The sequence below is a fragment of the Malus sylvestris genome, chromosome 9 (genome assembly GCF_916048215.2).
Source record: "Malus sylvestris chromosome 9, drMalSylv7.2, whole genome shotgun sequence".
Lineage (NCBI taxonomy): Eukaryota > Viridiplantae > Streptophyta > Magnoliopsida > Rosales > Rosaceae > Malus > Malus sylvestris.
In genome coordinates, this window is record NC_062268.1 from 33,617,848 (window position 1) to 33,635,831 (window position 17,984).

General features: G+C 37.4%; 1 protein-coding gene across 1 annotated transcript; it reads left to right on the forward strand.

Moving 5' to 3' along the window:
- Positions 1-1,883: 1,883 nt before the first annotated feature.
- Positions 1,884-12,956, forward strand: LOC126582119 (auxin response factor 8-like). The gene is made up of 13 exons (XM_050246129.1): positions 1,884-2,427; positions 2,588-2,811; positions 2,942-2,998; positions 3,100-3,255; positions 3,365-3,449; positions 6,778-6,868; positions 6,954-7,118; positions 7,195-7,317; positions 7,712-7,787; positions 8,621-8,768; positions 10,650-11,635; positions 11,727-11,917; positions 12,320-12,956. The coding sequence occupies exons 1-13, from the start codon at positions 2,385-2,387 to the stop codon at positions 12,495-12,497; spliced, it is 2,523 nt and encodes an 840-aa protein (XP_050102086.1). The 5' UTR covers positions 1,884-2,384; the 3' UTR covers positions 12,498-12,956.
- The last annotated feature ends 5,028 nt before the right edge of the window (positions 12,957-17,984 follow it).

Consider the following 17,984-nt stretch of genomic DNA (forward strand, 5'->3'; position numbering starts at 1 on the left):
GTTTGTTATGTCTGAGGACCAAGTTAAATGAGACTAGCACTGACTCGTGTGGATTTCGGGCCTCGTTAGGTCGTCAAATTAGTCTCTCGTTGAACCATGGGATTGCTAAAAGACCTAACTAAATGCCTGTTTCCCATGAACTGGTGAGAGCAATCCTTGATTAGCTTCATTTCCTTCCTTCTCTCTAAAATCCCAATCAATCTATAAATCTTGCTACAAATCTGAACCACAAAATCTTGATTTCACTGATTCCGTCCAAAAACTCTTTTCTTATTTTCCACCGAATCCCCATCAAACCCGCCTACATTCACATCAACAACACGGTGTGGTTGAGCAGCACGAAAAATGGCGTCGCAGATGATTCTGAAGGCACATAACAAGCCCAAATCGTCAAATGCGGTGCAACCGAAAATTACAGCGTCAATGACGGTTGCATTGTCGCCAACAGTGATATACGGTGACTTCGATAGAGAGACTTGGTGAAAGATTTAGTTGCAAAGAAGAAGAAAGACTTGGTGAAGCGTTTAGTTCAAGTACTTTGTCAGGATTCAGTTGTAATTTTTACTAAAGATTGGTTTCAAATACATTTTCATAAAAAACGCTTTTAATCATTTTAAAATTAGTTCTAAATGAGCTCTAATCCAGTCTAGCTTAGTCGCTGAAGTCCAGTCCGAAATAATTTGGTTCAACAAACGCACCTTTAGTCCCTAGATTTAAGGATTATAACACTTCCATTAGAGCTAATATTCTTTTAGAGACAGGTATATTCATTTTAAGTCCCTAAAATATGGTTTTGTCTTTGCAAATCCCCTATACATTGAAATCACTTTGTAGGTTTCACCACTCCGGACTTTTAATAAAAGTGCTTGCAAGCGGAATTATTTCACATGCAAATTGCATATGATGCTAACGCTATACGTTGTCTTTGCGTGTGAAATGTGTGTATGCAGTAGGTCTGACCCTGAGAATTTGGAGGCCCTAGACGAGCCTTCGAAGTGGGGCTCTAGAGTTCTCTGACTCCCGATCCTTTGTACATTGACATGTGTAAATTTACTAAATACATGAAAAGTCTATTTCTACATCAAATATCATTAACAATTAATATAAAAAAACAAAAGATATACAAATATTACTCAAATATTACATGTCTTGCGTTTTTAGATGCAAATGCACTTATTAAGTTCACATAATCTAATTTTTCAACCAATTCAAACAGAAAGAAAAGTCCATATACGCCAAATTCCAATAATTTTTCTATTGTTACAATGTGACTTATTACCTTCAATAAATGAATAAATGGTTGGATTACATAAACATCTTACAACTAGGAAAAATACTAGAGTGAAGAGGATAATAATTTTCGTATATAAACCTAGACGGACGAGGCGGATTTGAATATTGTTGTCTTCTTCCTCGCACGAGGCAGACCCTACAACAAAAATTTTCCAAATTTTGGCATTTACATATAAGCTCGCATAGTTCCCGCCAATCTCCGTCCAAACCTGCCTAGTTCCGTTTAAAATTTGAAGACCCTTTCGAAATGGAGCCCTAGACGAGCGCCTACTCGTGATGATGTGTTCATCTTCGTTCATAGTCCATAGCATGAATGAATAATACGGTCATGGGAACTTCTCTTGAAAAATAGTTACGTAAACAACTTTTATTAAAGTAAGACATGGTCCGTACTCTGACAAGGACCACTGAAGTATGGTGGCACATGGATACTGTCACATCAGTCCCATATTGAACGGTCAAGATTTACAGGTACGGATCCCTGGACGGCGATGATGGGAGGTTCCCGTATCGCTCCCAGACTCTCTCTTCTGGTATGAGGTCCAGCTCGGTCGGGACCCTTATAAGAAGGGAAAGAGTGAAGACCCCAAGCTCTTTCCCTTTCCCTTCCCTCTCTCTCCTCTCTTTCCTCTCTCTCCTCTGTTCGGCACTCTGAGTTACAACTTTCAAAGCAAAATCTCTCTCTTGCTCTTTCTCTCCCTACTTTTCTCTCTCTTTGGCTTTGGGGGTTTGAATCGAATGGACAGTGATAGACCGGAAAAGGAGGAGGAAAAAGCTTTTTGAGCAACAACAATCAGCTTTGAGTTTCTGCTTCTTCTTCTTCTTCTGCTTCCATGGCGATCTCTTAGAGGAGAGCGTGACGCTTCCATGGAGGGAGGGGAGGGGTTTCCAGTTTCCTCCATTTGGGGCTTCAAATTGTAGAAAAGGATGGATAAATTGGATAGCTTGAAGTTGTAGTAGTAGTAGTCAGGAACTCCATCCTATTTCTTCGGTTGGTGAGGGTGGTTTTGCAGATTAGGGTTTTCCTATGTGTGAATTTTTAAATATAATTAGGGAAAGGTTTAGGTTGATATTTATATATCTTTAGTGATATGAAGCTTTCAACATCAGGGTTGGGTCAGCAGGATCATGAAGGTAAAAACCATACTTTTGAATAATTTTTTTTGCTTTTAGTTTATTATATTTCTGATATTTTAGTTTTAGGTGTAGCTTTCTGAAATTTCTGTAATTGATTACTATTATTGTTGCTGTCATTGTTAGTTTTTTGTTTGTTTATTGAACTGAAAAATGGCAGAAGGAGGAGGATTGGAAAAGAAGTGCTTGAATTCGGAGCTGTGGCATGCGTGCGCGGGACCTCTGGTGTCCCTGCCGACACCTGGGACTCGTGTAGTCTACTTTCCGCAGGGCCACAGCGACCAGGTTGCTGCCACTACCAACAAGCAAGTTGATGCCCACATACCAAACTACCCGAACTTGCCACCCCAGTTAATCTGTCAGCTCCATAATGTGACAATGCATGTGGGTTCCCTTTGCCTTTTTTGAATTTTGATTCAGCTGCATCACTTTCACTTGCTTATTACTAGTAGAAGAAAGAACACAAGTTAAAAATTGAAACCCAAACTGGAATTGATTAAGCATTGGATTTCAGGCAGATGTGGAGACAGATGAAGTATATGCCCAAATGACATTGCAGCCTTTGACGCCGGTAAATGCTTATGTCCTTTTTGGTTTTATTTGTTGAATTTTTTTTAGCTTTACCATAATAAGTTGTAATGTTAATTTGAAACCACACCCATTCTCACACAGCAAGAACAAAAGGAAACATTTCTTCCAATGGAGTTAGGGCTTCCAAGCAAGCAACCGACAAACTACTTTTGCAAGACATTGACGGCGAGTGATACTAGTACACACGGAGGCTTCTCTGTTCCACGTCGTGCTGCCGAGAAAGTTTTTCCTCCACTGGTGCTTCCCTCCTCAAACTGTTATTGTCTATTCGTTTCTTCTTTATTTGACTCTAGTTGGTTAGTGCTGCTTTTTAGTTAAACCCTATTATTTTTATAATGTCTTGCAGGATTTTTCGCTACAACCTCCAGCTCAGGAACTAATTGCTAGGGATCTCCATGATGTTGAGTGGAAGTTTAGGCATATTTTTCGAGGTATGATTTGGTCTTGGAGCATTTCTTTCTTGTGTTTCATTTTAGGGTATTTTATATCTCAATTTACCATCTATTTTGCTTAACAAATATTTCTCCTATAACCGAAAAAATAATTTCTTCATTAATATACTTGCAAACTTAAAATTCGTTTAAATGCTAGTATTCTTCTAATTATTGGCAACATAAAACTATTGTTCATGAGACATAATTTGTGCAAGGAAAGCACAAATGTGCAGTTTCTCTTTCTTCTTCTGTTATTCAAGCAATGGAAGAAATTTTAGGTTACAATCAATCATGCAGCTGCAGGATTGATTAGTTTGTCAGGTTCTTGTATTTTGGGGGATTTGATCTGCTTTCCATATAGACATTTATATGGAAAGCTAAATATGGTCGCATCAATTGATTGTTTACTTAAAACCCTGGTTCAGCGGATGCCCAGTTAACTTCTTGATGGTACTGTAATTTTAAGTTTTAAAATTATGCTCATGCTGCCTTAATGATTGTAATTCAGGTATTAAGCATATTTTCAATAGTAGGTACGCTTCTAGGGTATGACTTTTGTCTGTTCAAATCATTAATGTATAACACATGTAGGTGTTATACATATATGATCACTCAGTGGACTAATCCACTTATTTGTCATGTATCCTTTATGTCGACAGTATGATTAAAGGATTCTGATGGACGTTGTTTAGCACATCAATGTATAACCCTGGTGCTGAGGAAAAAGATGTTTTTAGGATTTATTGCTGGAAGAGTTAAAATGAGAATACTATCCAAATCCTTTTAGGATTGGATTAAAACTTTCGGGCCTGGGTTTTATTATTAGTTTCCTAGTTTTCTTTAAAGTTTCCCGTTTCTAGAAGGATTCGGCTAATTTCCTATTCTATTTTGGATTAAGATTTCTTAGGTATAATGCTCTATTAAAACCCCCTTTTGTACCTCATAGAGGACAGATAAGTTTATGATAGGTAAAATTCTTGAGTTTAATTTCCTGCTATAGGAGTTTATTTGGTGTGATTTCAAATTTCAATTCTTGGTGCAAGGCCAAGAACAGGTGAAAGGCTCATCGTGCGATTCCAATTATCTTTTTACTATTGTTTTACCTTATGTTTTCTGTGTTTATACTTCCGCTAAACTATCTAATTTCTGCTGCCCTACTCTGTCCTACACTACTTGGCATGGTATACATAATCGTTTCTATAACCGTCCCACTGATGCCGCTGAATATTGAGATCCCAAGTTCCTAATGTGAACAAGACATTTTGATAAGATGCAATTATTAATGCATGAATGGGGAATTGCTTCCGAGGGACTCAAAATCTCAAACATGGAGACTTGATGTAAGCAACCCTTTGTCGTATGAGTATGTTAAGGATCACAAGACTCACCACTATGATGAAAAGTGGACTTGAATCATCATGGAACAATATTTTGTCAATGGGGTGTTGTTTGATCAGATTTTATCTACCTGGTGTGATCCTTCACACTGAGTTAGTCACCTGAATTAGTGAAGAGACAACCATTCATTGTTTTAAGGTGTGTAGCAATATCAAGGTATTTTGAATTTGTAATGAACATTGTTGTGGATAAGAGTACATGTAATCCATGCTGAAGCTCTTTTATGGAAAGGGTTGCTAATGTTGGCTGTAAGATGTTGATGAAGCTGAATTATATGGATGATTGATAAAACAATGGAGCTGTATTTGAATATGTTTGAACTGCTGTTCCTGGTATTAGCTTGACACACAATGCTGGTCCATTCATCAACGACTTAAGCTTTTGAGCTCTACTGGTTGCCGACTCCAAGTGCTTTAAGTTTGTTTTGTTTTCTTTGTATTCTTTAGTTCTCATATTTCACCAGGTTCCCTGATAGATTTGTGGCACTTAGATAACACATATCTTCTGCTATGTGGTTGCTCTTCATCTTTTGATTCATCTTGGATGAGCTGTTCGACAATCACTACTGTGTTGATAGTGCTCCATTAGATTAGCTCTTTCTGAGACCTGTGGTGCCCTTGTTTGTTGGAGCAGTTCCGTGATAGTCAGTGCATGAGGCCAAGCAACAGAACTTCTGGTGGTTTGTGGGGGAAATGTTTCCAGATGACAGAACCAGGAAACAGAGGATATATTTCCTCTGATTCTTATGATCTCTCTTATTCTTGGGGAAGGAAACTACTTATGATTAGATTGTGGCATGTATAAAATACACAGTTTATGCAGTGGTTTGTGCACGTGTGGTGGATCCGACATGGCTAATTACTAGGTTTCATTGAATACGTGATGCCTGGAATGTTTGCAAAAAAGGATGATTTGAATTTGGGATTTGATAGATGCTCTGGCACCAAATTGATGTGTAACAGGAAGTACAGAGAGAATAGAAGAACCTGGAGAGTAAGAGAGAAATAGGGAGTAGAGGTTTAAGGAAAGAAAGGGATCAAGGAGAGAGAGGCAAGGTAGGATAAACACATTTCTTTATTGTCAAATCAAAGAATGTGATCCATTGAGAAAATACTAGGCTATCCGAAACCTTTTTGGTGGTTTCCGCAATCTTCATTTTAGCTTATTTATATTTATCTTTCTTAACCCATGGTTAGATCTCTTTGTATTGAAATCTCATACAATAAAATATCCTAGATTATCGTAAACAAAGCCAAATAACTAATGAATTATTAATTATAGTAAATAAAATATAACAAAAATAAGCGTACTTTATAAATTTGTGTGCCTAAGATAAGGATAACTTTTTTTTATTTTTTGTTTCCACTGTCAATGCCTCCAGTGTTATGTGATTGTACAATAACTAAATTTCAAAAGTAAACTTTTAAAGATTTTTCAAGATTTATGCTTTATAGTTTATAAGGCAGGCTACTCTATTCTCAAAACTTGCCTCTTAAGCGAGTGCTGAGATGGTGGTGATGGTATGGCTTAGTGGAATATGAGCAAAGATACAATAAAATCTTTTTAAAGTTAGGGAGGGCTAAAGGAGGATGAAATACATGAGCGGAACAGTTTTAAATGTAATATATTTAAATGTTGTTACTTGTTCCTTTATTAGTTTTTGTTGTTGTTATTATGAAGTGGAACAGTTTTAAATGTAATATCTTCAAATTATTCCTTGATGGATAAACTACGCTTTAGTTTTCTGCATCCTCTCTTTCTCGCTTTCTTCTAATAATTAAACAAGATGGAATCTTTATTGCTGAAACCACTGTAAAGAAAAAATGCTCTGGACTGCTGACTGGATAATGCTGTCTTGGTGACCGCCTAGTACTGATTAAGGGGATTCTTGAAAACTGACCTGTTCCATTCCTTGCTATTCTTGCAGGACAGCCGAAACGACATCTTCTTACTACAGGCTGGAGTGTGTTTGTTAGTGCCAAAAGACTTGTTGCCGGAGATTCTGTTCTTTTTATTTGGTATATCTTTCGTCTCTCTTTTCCTGTGACTTCTCTATATGCATGTAAAATCATGCGTTGATATCCTGGGTACATCCTATAATAGGAATGAAAAGAATCAGCTTCTTTTGGGGATTCGCCATGCTACTCGACCACAAACTGTGATGCCGTCTTCTGTTTTGTCAAGCGATAGCATGCATATTGGACTTCTTGCAGCTGCGGCTCATGCAGCTTCAACTAATAGCTGTTTTACGGTTTTTTATAATCCAAGGTGGCAAAGAGTCCAGATATTTGTTTCCTTGCAATGCTTTTACTACCCCATCTGCTTATATGTTTATGATATCCAGGGCTAGTCCATCTGAGTTTGTCATACCCCTATCAAAATACATTAAAGCAGTATTTCACACACGTGTTTCAGTTGGGATGCGATTCCGGATGCTATTTGAGACTGAAGAGTCTAGTGTCAGAAGGTATTGTTATTCCTGGTCAAGTACAATATTCATATTGTTAACCTAATGATCACCCATGACATTTGTACAGTTTTTCTTGCAACCATAGAATAATTTATTGTTTGGTTATAACTTAGAGAATGAACAACCTACATTGATTTTGGCACTAAGTTCTCTCTCTAGAATTGAAACACCCAAAAGATCATTAATCATGATGCTTGGGCATTATTTCGAGATTGCATTGTATGGAGGGTTAGGTGGCATATTTGTGTATTTTACTGATACTGAATAAACTAGTTTAGAACAGAAAATGGACATTTGTTCCTTAATAGTGTTCACCAACTGATTTTTTTCTGTGTTGATTTGATATACTTAAATGTACACTATTGACATGCTCAATGTTTGGCTTGTCAAGGTACATGGGTACGATAACTGGCATAAGTGACCTGGATCCTGTTCGGTGGCCAAATTCTCATTGGCGATCTGTCAAGGTAATGATACATAATTTGTGCACTGTAGTTATACAATTGCATTTTCTTGTGATTTTATGCCCTGGACTCCTTTTATAATTCTATATAATGTAGTGGGTAAGAATTATATATGTGAATGCTGTTTAATGAAAGATTAAGACCTCTGATAGGAAGAACAAATCTCCATCTACTTCCAGATGTTTGTGCCTGGAATACAATGACACAACTTGTCTATGGGACCAATTTTTTTTCTTTTACTAGTTTACTGAAATTTAGTTCAATCACAACTGAGCACATCAAAATTGAGTTTCTATCAGAAGACCAGATTGTATTTTTCTTGGTTTCTTTTGTAAGTGTAAATTGTGCTAACCTCATCTCAGCTTGAAAGTTCAAGGACCTCCCTCATGCATTTGAGACGAATTCAAATATCTCAACATTCATCTGTATCAGTCCGCTCAGTTTGTTAATCACAGCAAAATTCTACAAAGAATTATGCTATTTCAAAGCCATTATCAAGAGTTTTCACTTTTTCTTTCTTTTTTAAAAGCTCAAAATAGGCCCTTAAGCAGTCTCCATCTCTTTCACCACTAAATGGTCAATGTGATAACTAGTAAACAAAATATTTGATTTGGAAAATGAAATATGGAAGAAGAAATGAAAAGGTAGACAAAAAAGGAATTCAGATTTCAAACCTTGAAAACCACCTAAACCCTTCTTCATAATCTTTTTCCATGTACTGTAATTTTTTACCCGTGCACTTTCTAGACTTGTACCAGGATTTACGAGTTTGGACCATTTTGTTTCTGCCTTACATAAAGTTTTGTTCTTAACAGTTTGTTCTTTTCTTTCTGTAGGTTGGTTGGGATGAGTCAACTTCAGGTGAGAGGCAGCCAAGGGTATCGTTATGGGAGATTGAGCCTTTGACAACTTTCCCCATGTATCCATCACTGTTTCCCCTTCGACTGAAACGTCCTTGGATTCCTGGGGCCTCATCTATGCATGGTAAAGTCTATGTTCAAATGTGGTTTTATTATTTGGTGCCTTTATCTTCTGAAAAATTCAATGCAATTTTCAATTTTTTCTTTCTTGCTTTTGGCATTTAGTTGATTAAATTTGATACACTTTTGTTTGATAGGCTAATTCTGAATTTCTGAGTGATATAGATGAGCTCTAGTAAATTTCTGCATGGAGAAGTGTAGGTTTAAAATTTGAAAATGGTCCAGTAAAATACCTTTCTTTGTGCATGATATAAGCTGTTTAATGTTGCTAATGTTATGGAGGGGCTTGTCTCCTCGGATCTACTTCATGCCATTCTAGTCTCTCTCTATGAGGCCAAAGTGATTGAGGAGATGTCTTGAGTCAGTCAAATACGATTTTAGCACGAAACTGACTTAAGGAACAAACGATTGAGTGTTCATGCATAAAGAAAAAGAGAGTTTACCTAGGTAAAGTCATAGAGGAAGGTTTAAGAAATTGAGTAATACTGAGAGAGACAATAAGACAGTTCCAAGGCTGTTGAGATTTGGACCCAAGTGGAGGATACATGACACTTGAATTAAACTTTTTGTTACATTTCTTCACTATTAGTTGCCAAAGATATCATTTCCTGTATGCCTAAGAGCTTCTCCAAGGGTTGAGGTATAGTTTGGAGGCAGTGTACAAATCTTTAACAACCTAGGTGGCAGCGGTATAGGAAGGTTCAGGAAACATGACCCAGCTGACAATAGTACTCAGAGAGACAATAAGCCAGACCCCAGGGCTGTTGAGCATTGCACCCAAAAGGACACGTTAAGCAAAACCGCATTGCTAAATTCAGTTTTTCATTATTAGTTGCAAAAAGTAACATTTCCTTATGCCTTGGAGCATCTCCAAGGGGTGAGGTATAATTTTGAGGCAAAATTGAAGTTTAACAACCTAGTTGAAGTATAATAACATTTCACCAAGGGGCGCAGTGTAATACCATTTCTTCATTAGTTGCAAAAAGTAACATTTCCTTTATTCCTCCCCATTTACCTTATCAATATTTTGCTCCCCAGCAAGTGATGAGGCAAAGTAGAAACCATTATTATAAATTTGTGTGGATGGTGGAAAGTTGGAACATGTAGAGTCACGAAATATATTGTATACTGGAAACTAGGAACAAGTAGGAGCATGTAGAGTCACTAAATATTTCTTTTATTCCTACCCATTTACCTCATGCTTTTCAACAAGGTCTATTTGCCTTATGTGAGGGATGACGAGGTAAACTTACCTTATTACTAACCTAGTTCCTTGGAGACCCAAAATGGTGGCATGGCAAGGCAAACATGGTTTGCCTCATGGGATACCTAGCCCCTTTGGAGATGCTTTAAAGGACCTCTGTACTCTGATGAAAGAAAAAAGTGTTATTAGTGCAGTCTTCAGCCATAGGGGTATTGATTTCCATTTTTATCAGGCCTTGCATATTAGACTTAAAACCTCTGGTATATTATGGGGCTTTGGACCTTGTGAAATTCACTACAAAGTTCCTAAGTTGCTCTTGCCTTTTAAATTGTAATAATACTAATGTCATTGCCTTTAAATTGTTAATACTCATGTTAAGAATCGGTGAATCATTTATGTACATCATATTGGTTTTATTTATTTCAACATAACATGCAAAAGGTTCTGTTTTCCAATGAGACAGCATGACCCATTTAAAATTCTACTTTCCATGCTTTCAGTCGAGAGAATGGTATTTGTATTGTTCTGGTCGAGACTCGAAATCATGGTATTTCATTGCATACTATATAATTCACTATAAAGGCAGACGTAATGTTTCCTTTACCCACAAAAACTCGCTTCGTAGGGGCATTAGAAAGTCCAAATAGCTTAATTGTTCTTCTTCGTTCATTGTTACTGCAGATAATAGAGATGAAGCTAATAGCTTAATGTGGCTAAGGGGGGGAGCTGGGGAGCAAGGTCTTCAGTCAATGAACTTTCAAAATGTAGGTATGTTTCCATGGATGCAACAGAGATTGGATTCAACATTGATTGGAAATGATCACAATCAGCAGTACCAGTCCATGTTGGCTGCTGGTTTGCAGAATCTAGGAAGTGGGGATCAACTAAGACAACAGATGATGCACTTTCAGCAGCCTTTTCAGTATGTTCAGCAGCCGGGTAGCCACAATCCGATGCTGCAGTTACAACAGCAAGCAATTCAGCAGTCAATCCCTCATAATATCCTGCAGGGACAGCCACAAGTTTCAATGGAGAATATGCATCAGCAACTTCTCCAGCAACAATTTAACAATCAAACTGATGCGCAGGTGCAGCAACAGCAAAATGCCTATCAGGATGCACTCAAGGTTCAAAATGAACAGCTCCATCAGAGTCATGTGCCATCTCCATCATTTACAAAACCAGACTTCAGTGATTCAAGCACAAATTTCTCCACATCTACTCCTAGACAGAACGTGCTTGGTACACTCTGTCCTGAGGGGAGCGGAAATCTTTTGAGCATGTCCAGTGCTGGTCATTCAATGCCAACTGAGCAGTCACCTCAACAATCCTGGGCTCCTAAGTATGCACATGGACAAGCCAATGCGTTTTCCAACTCAATGTCATTTCCACCATTTAATGGGAAAGACAACGCAGTTGAGCAAGAGAATTTAAATTCAGATACCCATAATCCTACTCTGTTTGGTGTTAATATTGAATCTTCTGGACTACTATTCCCAAACACTGCGCCCAGTTTTGCGACTTCGTCAAATGATGCTGACATTTCAATGCCTTTAGGGAACACAGGATTTCAGAGCTCTCTGTATGGTTGCATGCAAGACTCATCTGAGTTGCATGGTGCAGGGCAAGTTGATCCACCAACCCCCAACAATTGTACATTTGTCAAGGTGTGAGCTGAAAGTAAATAGGTGTTTTTGCTTTTTCAATTTTGTTGCTTTCATCTATTGCTGGACAGATGATACTGTGTTGCTAGTGCAGGTTTATAAGTCAGGTTCGGTTGGCCGCTCAATTGACATCTCCCGGTTCAGCAGCTATCATGAGCTGCGAGAAGAGCTGGGACAGATGTTTGGAATTGAGGGGAAGTTGGAATATCGTCTTAGATCAGGCTGGCAGCTTGTATTCGTTGACAGGGAGGATGATGTGCTTCTCCTTGGAGACGATCCATGGGAGTAAGTTCTCGGATCATTTACATATTACTCTGTTTACCATTAGATTACCTGTATACTAATTTAATTCTTTTACTAGTTAAACTACTGGATATCATATAGAAGAAAAAAAATGGAATATGGTTTACATTTTTGGGGAACAAGCAAATGTTATCATGGTATCAGAGTGACAGGTTTTAAGTTGAATTATTGAAGTGTTAAACACGAATGCATGATACGAGGTGTTTTATTATTGAAAATAATATCGAAAAGGTGTTTTGACCCGTAAGGAATAGTTTCTTTAGTCTTCTCTTGAACATTTCCTTTTAGGCAGTTACTGAAGTCTATTTAACTATACATTATATGGGGGAGCAACAAGTAATAAGACATTTTTGAGGTCTCACTAATATATGAAATCATATTCAGGTCATTTGTGAACAATGTTTGGTATATCAAGATACTTTCTCCCGAGGATGTGCACAAAATGGGGCACCAAGCAGTTGAATCCTTTAGCCCAAATACGGGTCAAAGGTTGAACAGCAGTGGCTGTGAAGGGCAAGATATTGTTTCAGGGCCACCGTCTCTTGGCTCACTTGAATATTGAAACTTGTTGGTTGTGTGAAACCGTTCCACGTTCTGCTTCTAGTCCTCTTGGAGACACTTCCAGTTGAATGCATTAGCATGCGATACGAGGCTCAATCTGGTGTTCGGCGTGCATTTTCATCGGTATTGTATGGCTTATCTTTCAGAGACCGTTAAGCTCTGATGAAAAAGATGTTTATGGTTAAATATACTTGAAGTTTGGGAAAATCATTCAACGTTAAAGATTTGTAGCATTGTATCCTTAGAAGGATTTTTCTTGTTTCTAGCAGCCAATTTAGCATCCAGAAATTATTGATTATGAGGTGCACTTTTTGTGGGTGCAGCAGCATTATTCTTGCTCCACCATTTCTTAACGATTGTGTGATGCATGCATGCATACATACATATATATATATGTGTGTGTGTGCGCGTGTGTGATATTATGAAGTGCACTTTTTGTGGGTGCAGCAGCATTATTCTAGATCTACCATTTCTTAACGATTATGTGATGCATGCATACATATATATTGATAGGATTTTTACCATCTACAAAAGTAGGGATAAAAACACCTAAAAATATTTTACAAGGTTGTCGTAGTATAGCGGCTCAAGCAAGGTTATTTTTCACAGGGATTGAATGAATAATTTGTATTTAAACTAATTCTTAGCTAATTATTTAGAACAAAGTTTCGAAAGGTTGATTTTGGAATTTAAAATAATAAAAAAGAATTTAAATAAAAATAATTAAATATTTGACAAAGTAAAAAAAGCAAACGAAAAATGTTTTGAAAACCAAATTGTAAAAGCCTAGGGTTCCCCTATCTCCCTAACAATCATATGCAATTTTACTAATTACATGCTTTGAAGGTTAGATTTTTCTAATGCATATTTTTCTCGTGATGTTCAAGTGAAAACGTATATCTAACATACAACCTGTCTGTGATGTTCAGATCAAATATAAACATACAAGACTCATTAAGTTTTGTGAAAATCCTTTGAAAAACCAGGTAACCTATAAGAGCGTGATGTTCGCCTTAAGTGAACTTACAATTACTAATCACAAGAAGCCCTCCTCAAGGGTGATGTTCCAACAAAAATTGCATCAAATTACTTGTCTAAAAACTCTAATGGTAGCAAATTAGACAATTAGACAGTTTTAATCGTGGTGATTAATAATTCAAAGCAAGCATTCATCCATTCATAAGCAAATTAATAAAATCACATATTCATGCTAAGGCTCATGACTTCGCCCTAGCAAACGGAATTTAGTTACGAACAATCATAAAACAAAATATTATTGAGAATAAGGATAGAAAACACCTAAAAATTAAACTTGAAAAACTCTCTAAAGTGTGCGTGCATTTCCTCCTCTCCTTCCCTATTTCTTGCGTTCAAAAAACCCTAATGGCTAAAAAACCTTATTTATACTACTACAAAATAAAATCCTAAAATGTCTTAGAATAAAACTAGGAAACATAATAAAATAATAAAACAGAAAATAAAATGTTTCCTATTTGAACTAAAATTTGAACTTCTCAGAAAATCAGACTTTTGACCAACCATGTCAACTTCAATTTGGTCCCAAAAGGTTTCTTTTGAAAGCTTAGGTCGTCCCCTACAAATCCTCAGAAGGAATTTTCCTCAAAATATGACATCTTGACCTCCAAAATACCCAAAATATTTAGAAACGTCAATCTGGGAAAACTGCACGCTGGGCCTTTATTTCATCGCCACGGTCAAACGGCTTGGTATAAAAATCTGAAACTTTGATACAATCATCTTGGAAAACTCACGAACATCCTCCAATTGGAATCATTCCAAAATTCATCCGTTTGATCACTTTTTGCTCCAGAGGAAGTTGAATGTCCTATATTGAAAATACATAACAAAGTATCAAAATTCTACCAAAATAACTAATATATTAATACTAAGATTAGAGTAAAATATATAGTATAATATCGACTCATATATATATGTGTGTGTGTAGACCTGTGTATGCGTCTTGCATGTGATAGAAGTTAAAATTTTTCTTTTAGTTGTAGTGTAATCCTATCATTCCAGGGAAGCCTCGCATTGGAGTTACATGTAAATGCTCGGAGGTACTGAGACCTGTACTTGTAAACAATTGAACCAAAAAGTTCACCAAGGTCCTTAGTCGAACGCGAACTCAAACATCCTCAAGGACTCATCAATTTGATCCATTGAGTTTGCATTGGCGCATGTAAGTTTGGTGGGGCGAGAAACTGAGACGACCTTAGGGTTTGAAGTTTATGTCAAGTAGGGTCGACCTCTTGGACTTCATCTTATTAAACAAAGGAAAAGACGATGTCTCATCCGATGTAAACGTCTCAAGTCTTCATCCGAGTATAGAAGATTGGGGACAAAGTAGGGCCAATCGCACATGTGAGGTTTATAAATTATATCAATTTGTGAGGGCTTGTGATTCCTTTTTTAACAAATTCACCACTTCCTCCATCCCCTGTACCCTTCAAGAGCAACTAATATGTAATGGGTTTTCAGTCATGTAGCGATGAACCACGCAAGTCCTCCTAGGTGTCTACACCTTTTTCTCTTGTTTATCCAGAAGCACTTAATAGCATGCATCTTGTAAACTTGTCATGACCACCACAATTTCTACCAGAAAGCGTTACACGCATCAGAGAAAGATAGCATGCATCGGACAACTGTACAAAGAAAGATGCTTTGTTTGTTTGTTTGTTTTGTTCTTGTTGGAATTTAAGATTATTTTATTGATTGAATTTGAGCTTAGCCCATTAGTATTAGGGTTTCATTTTCTTGCTTATTAGGATTATGTTAGTTTTCTATATATATGATGTCACGCCCCGAACCCAACATACGTCCAAGATTGACGCGTGACGTCACCCAACATCCGTATATCTAACAGATCCCGCCTCCGAGATATGTACAAGGCATAACTCAAGATCCAACTGCATAATAATTTTTCGTAAGCTTTATGGCTGCATCTAACCTCCTCATTAGACTGCCTACGTACCCTAAACAGAGATCAAGTCATTCGTAGTTCATCATTCACTACCCATCTACATTTACCACAGTACGTTCAGGCCAAAAAGATATAACATTCTTCAATCAATCATTAGAACTTGACAAGTATGGAAGTACTAGATTCAGGGCTACATAACAATCCAATATGACAAACGACACAGTTCGGCTGAAGTCTATATCTCTGAAGCTATCTCAATCCAAATTCAATAAATCCCAAGATGAACACGATCCCGGACCATCTCTCAACAGAATCGCAAAGTAGGAAGGATTCCGGACCCTCTTAACGGGATCCAAGTGGGTACGATTTCGGATCATCACTCAACAGAATCACGGAGTACAATGCATAATCACCACTAAATGAAACCCAAGTTAGATACGATTCCGGAACATCACTCAACAGAATCGGGGAGTATAAGGGATTCCGGATCATCTCTCAATGGAATCTGAGTAGATACGATTCCGGACCATCACTCAACGGAATCCAGACCAGGATACGATTCCGAATCATCACTCAACGGAATCGCAAAGTAGAATGTGTAACACCAATCAATGAAACAAGACATGGATCAAGTTCTTCAAGGTACAAAGACTCAACGAAACGAGAATGAATAATGACATGAGGGTTGAAGCATGTTTCGAAGTAACAAACCCCATAACAATGGGTTAATGGTCCATTACTAGCCCTCGCATTTCATCACATCAATCCAATCATACAATATAAACCATATTTCCAATATGCACATCAAATCACACCATAAAACAACATCAATGGCTAAATATAAAAATTAACAATTTTATAGGAAACATAATTATAAAACCATCTCATATCCACACAGGATAGTAGTTATGAAAATAAGATAATCATCAATATCACATATTAGTCATTCACATTTCTCCACATTACACCAACAATTGAATTTTGGGAAACCAAGCTAGACATAGGTTCACAAGGTCACTAGAAGGTATTTGGTACTTAGACAACACTCGTGGACGGTCCCACGCACCACCACACGCAATGGTAGCCATGGTGAAGGGTTTGAAAACCCGAATTTTCAACCTTAACCCAAGAGGCTCAAATTCACATGGTAACTAGAGCTCAACAAAGGAGACATTATTCACAACTAGACCAACGACAAATTCTAACCAGAATCATCCAAAATCTTCGGGGAAACGGGGTTTCTAGGGTTCTAAACACTCAACTCTAAAATGAATACAAAAGTACGAACCAAGCATACCAAGATTATGTAGAGTAGATGAAGTTTCATACCGCACTTGAGGGAAATGATTGCCGGAAAAATGACAAAACCGCCGGAAAACCCACGGGACTTTGCTGCTTCGAACTGGAAAAATGGATAAGAAAATGAAAAATCTAACATTACAGAGTTGTAGGGCTCGTCAAGAGCTTTCCATGAATACCAAGATCACCCAAAACAGAGATCGGATAAAGGAGATATGAGCAGGTCAAGTTGGCGGGTTAATGGGTTGAAATCTCCCCAAAAATGGGTCAAAAAAAAATCAGACCCCTCCCTTTTTTTTTCATTGGCTGGTGTCTAATCCCTTTTTTTTTCCTTCTTAGTCGGTCCCTTAACTCAAATATATGTTTTTTATGGGCCTTTTACTCATAAGTGGAAATTAAATAATTCCTACAAACTATAGTATCACAACTTCAAACGTTCGTAACTATACCGTTATAATTTGGACTCACAAACGACTTTCGCCTATGCGCTCGTAATTTCAAAATCTATTCGAATACGTTACTCGTGCCCTCGAAAGGTCAACAAATTTTAGATAAATACTTTCCAAAGAACTTCAAACTTTGTAACTAATTAATTAAAATCTAAATCCAAATGAATTAATATAATTTCTCAAAAAATAATACAAAATCTCAATAATACAAATATGTAGATTATAACAATGAAATCCAGGAACGGGATTTCATATATGATGCTTTGTAGCTCGTAGAATATCAAGTTAGTCACAATGTAGTCTCTTAGGGTTTTTTAGTCGTTTCGTCATTCTCAGTTTGTTTAATAATATTCTTATTATTTTGTTTGTCTTGTTCGTTGCGCACTCTGATATTCAACTTGGTATCAGAGTAGGTTTGATCTTTCGGGATCTAATATGTTCTTGATAGGTATCCATGTTGTTTGTTTGATATTAGTTTTCAATATTAGTTTTTGAAAAAACAAATTGAATCAGTTTGCTGCATCATGTCATCATCCTCTGCTACACTTGAAACCATCGCCATGAACCCACATCACCAGCGTGCTCGTACCATCGGAACATCACTGCGCCAACCTGCCACGCTTGCACCTAGAGCCATTATATCCCGCCTCATCTGTCGTGAAACAGAACCTTGATGCGATTAATCTTCCGTCCGCCTGAACCACGACATGACGATCGCACCCAGATTTGAACCCAACCCGATGCTGTCTAACCGTATTCGATCACCATTCACCCACACTTACATGCACCTGCACCGTGT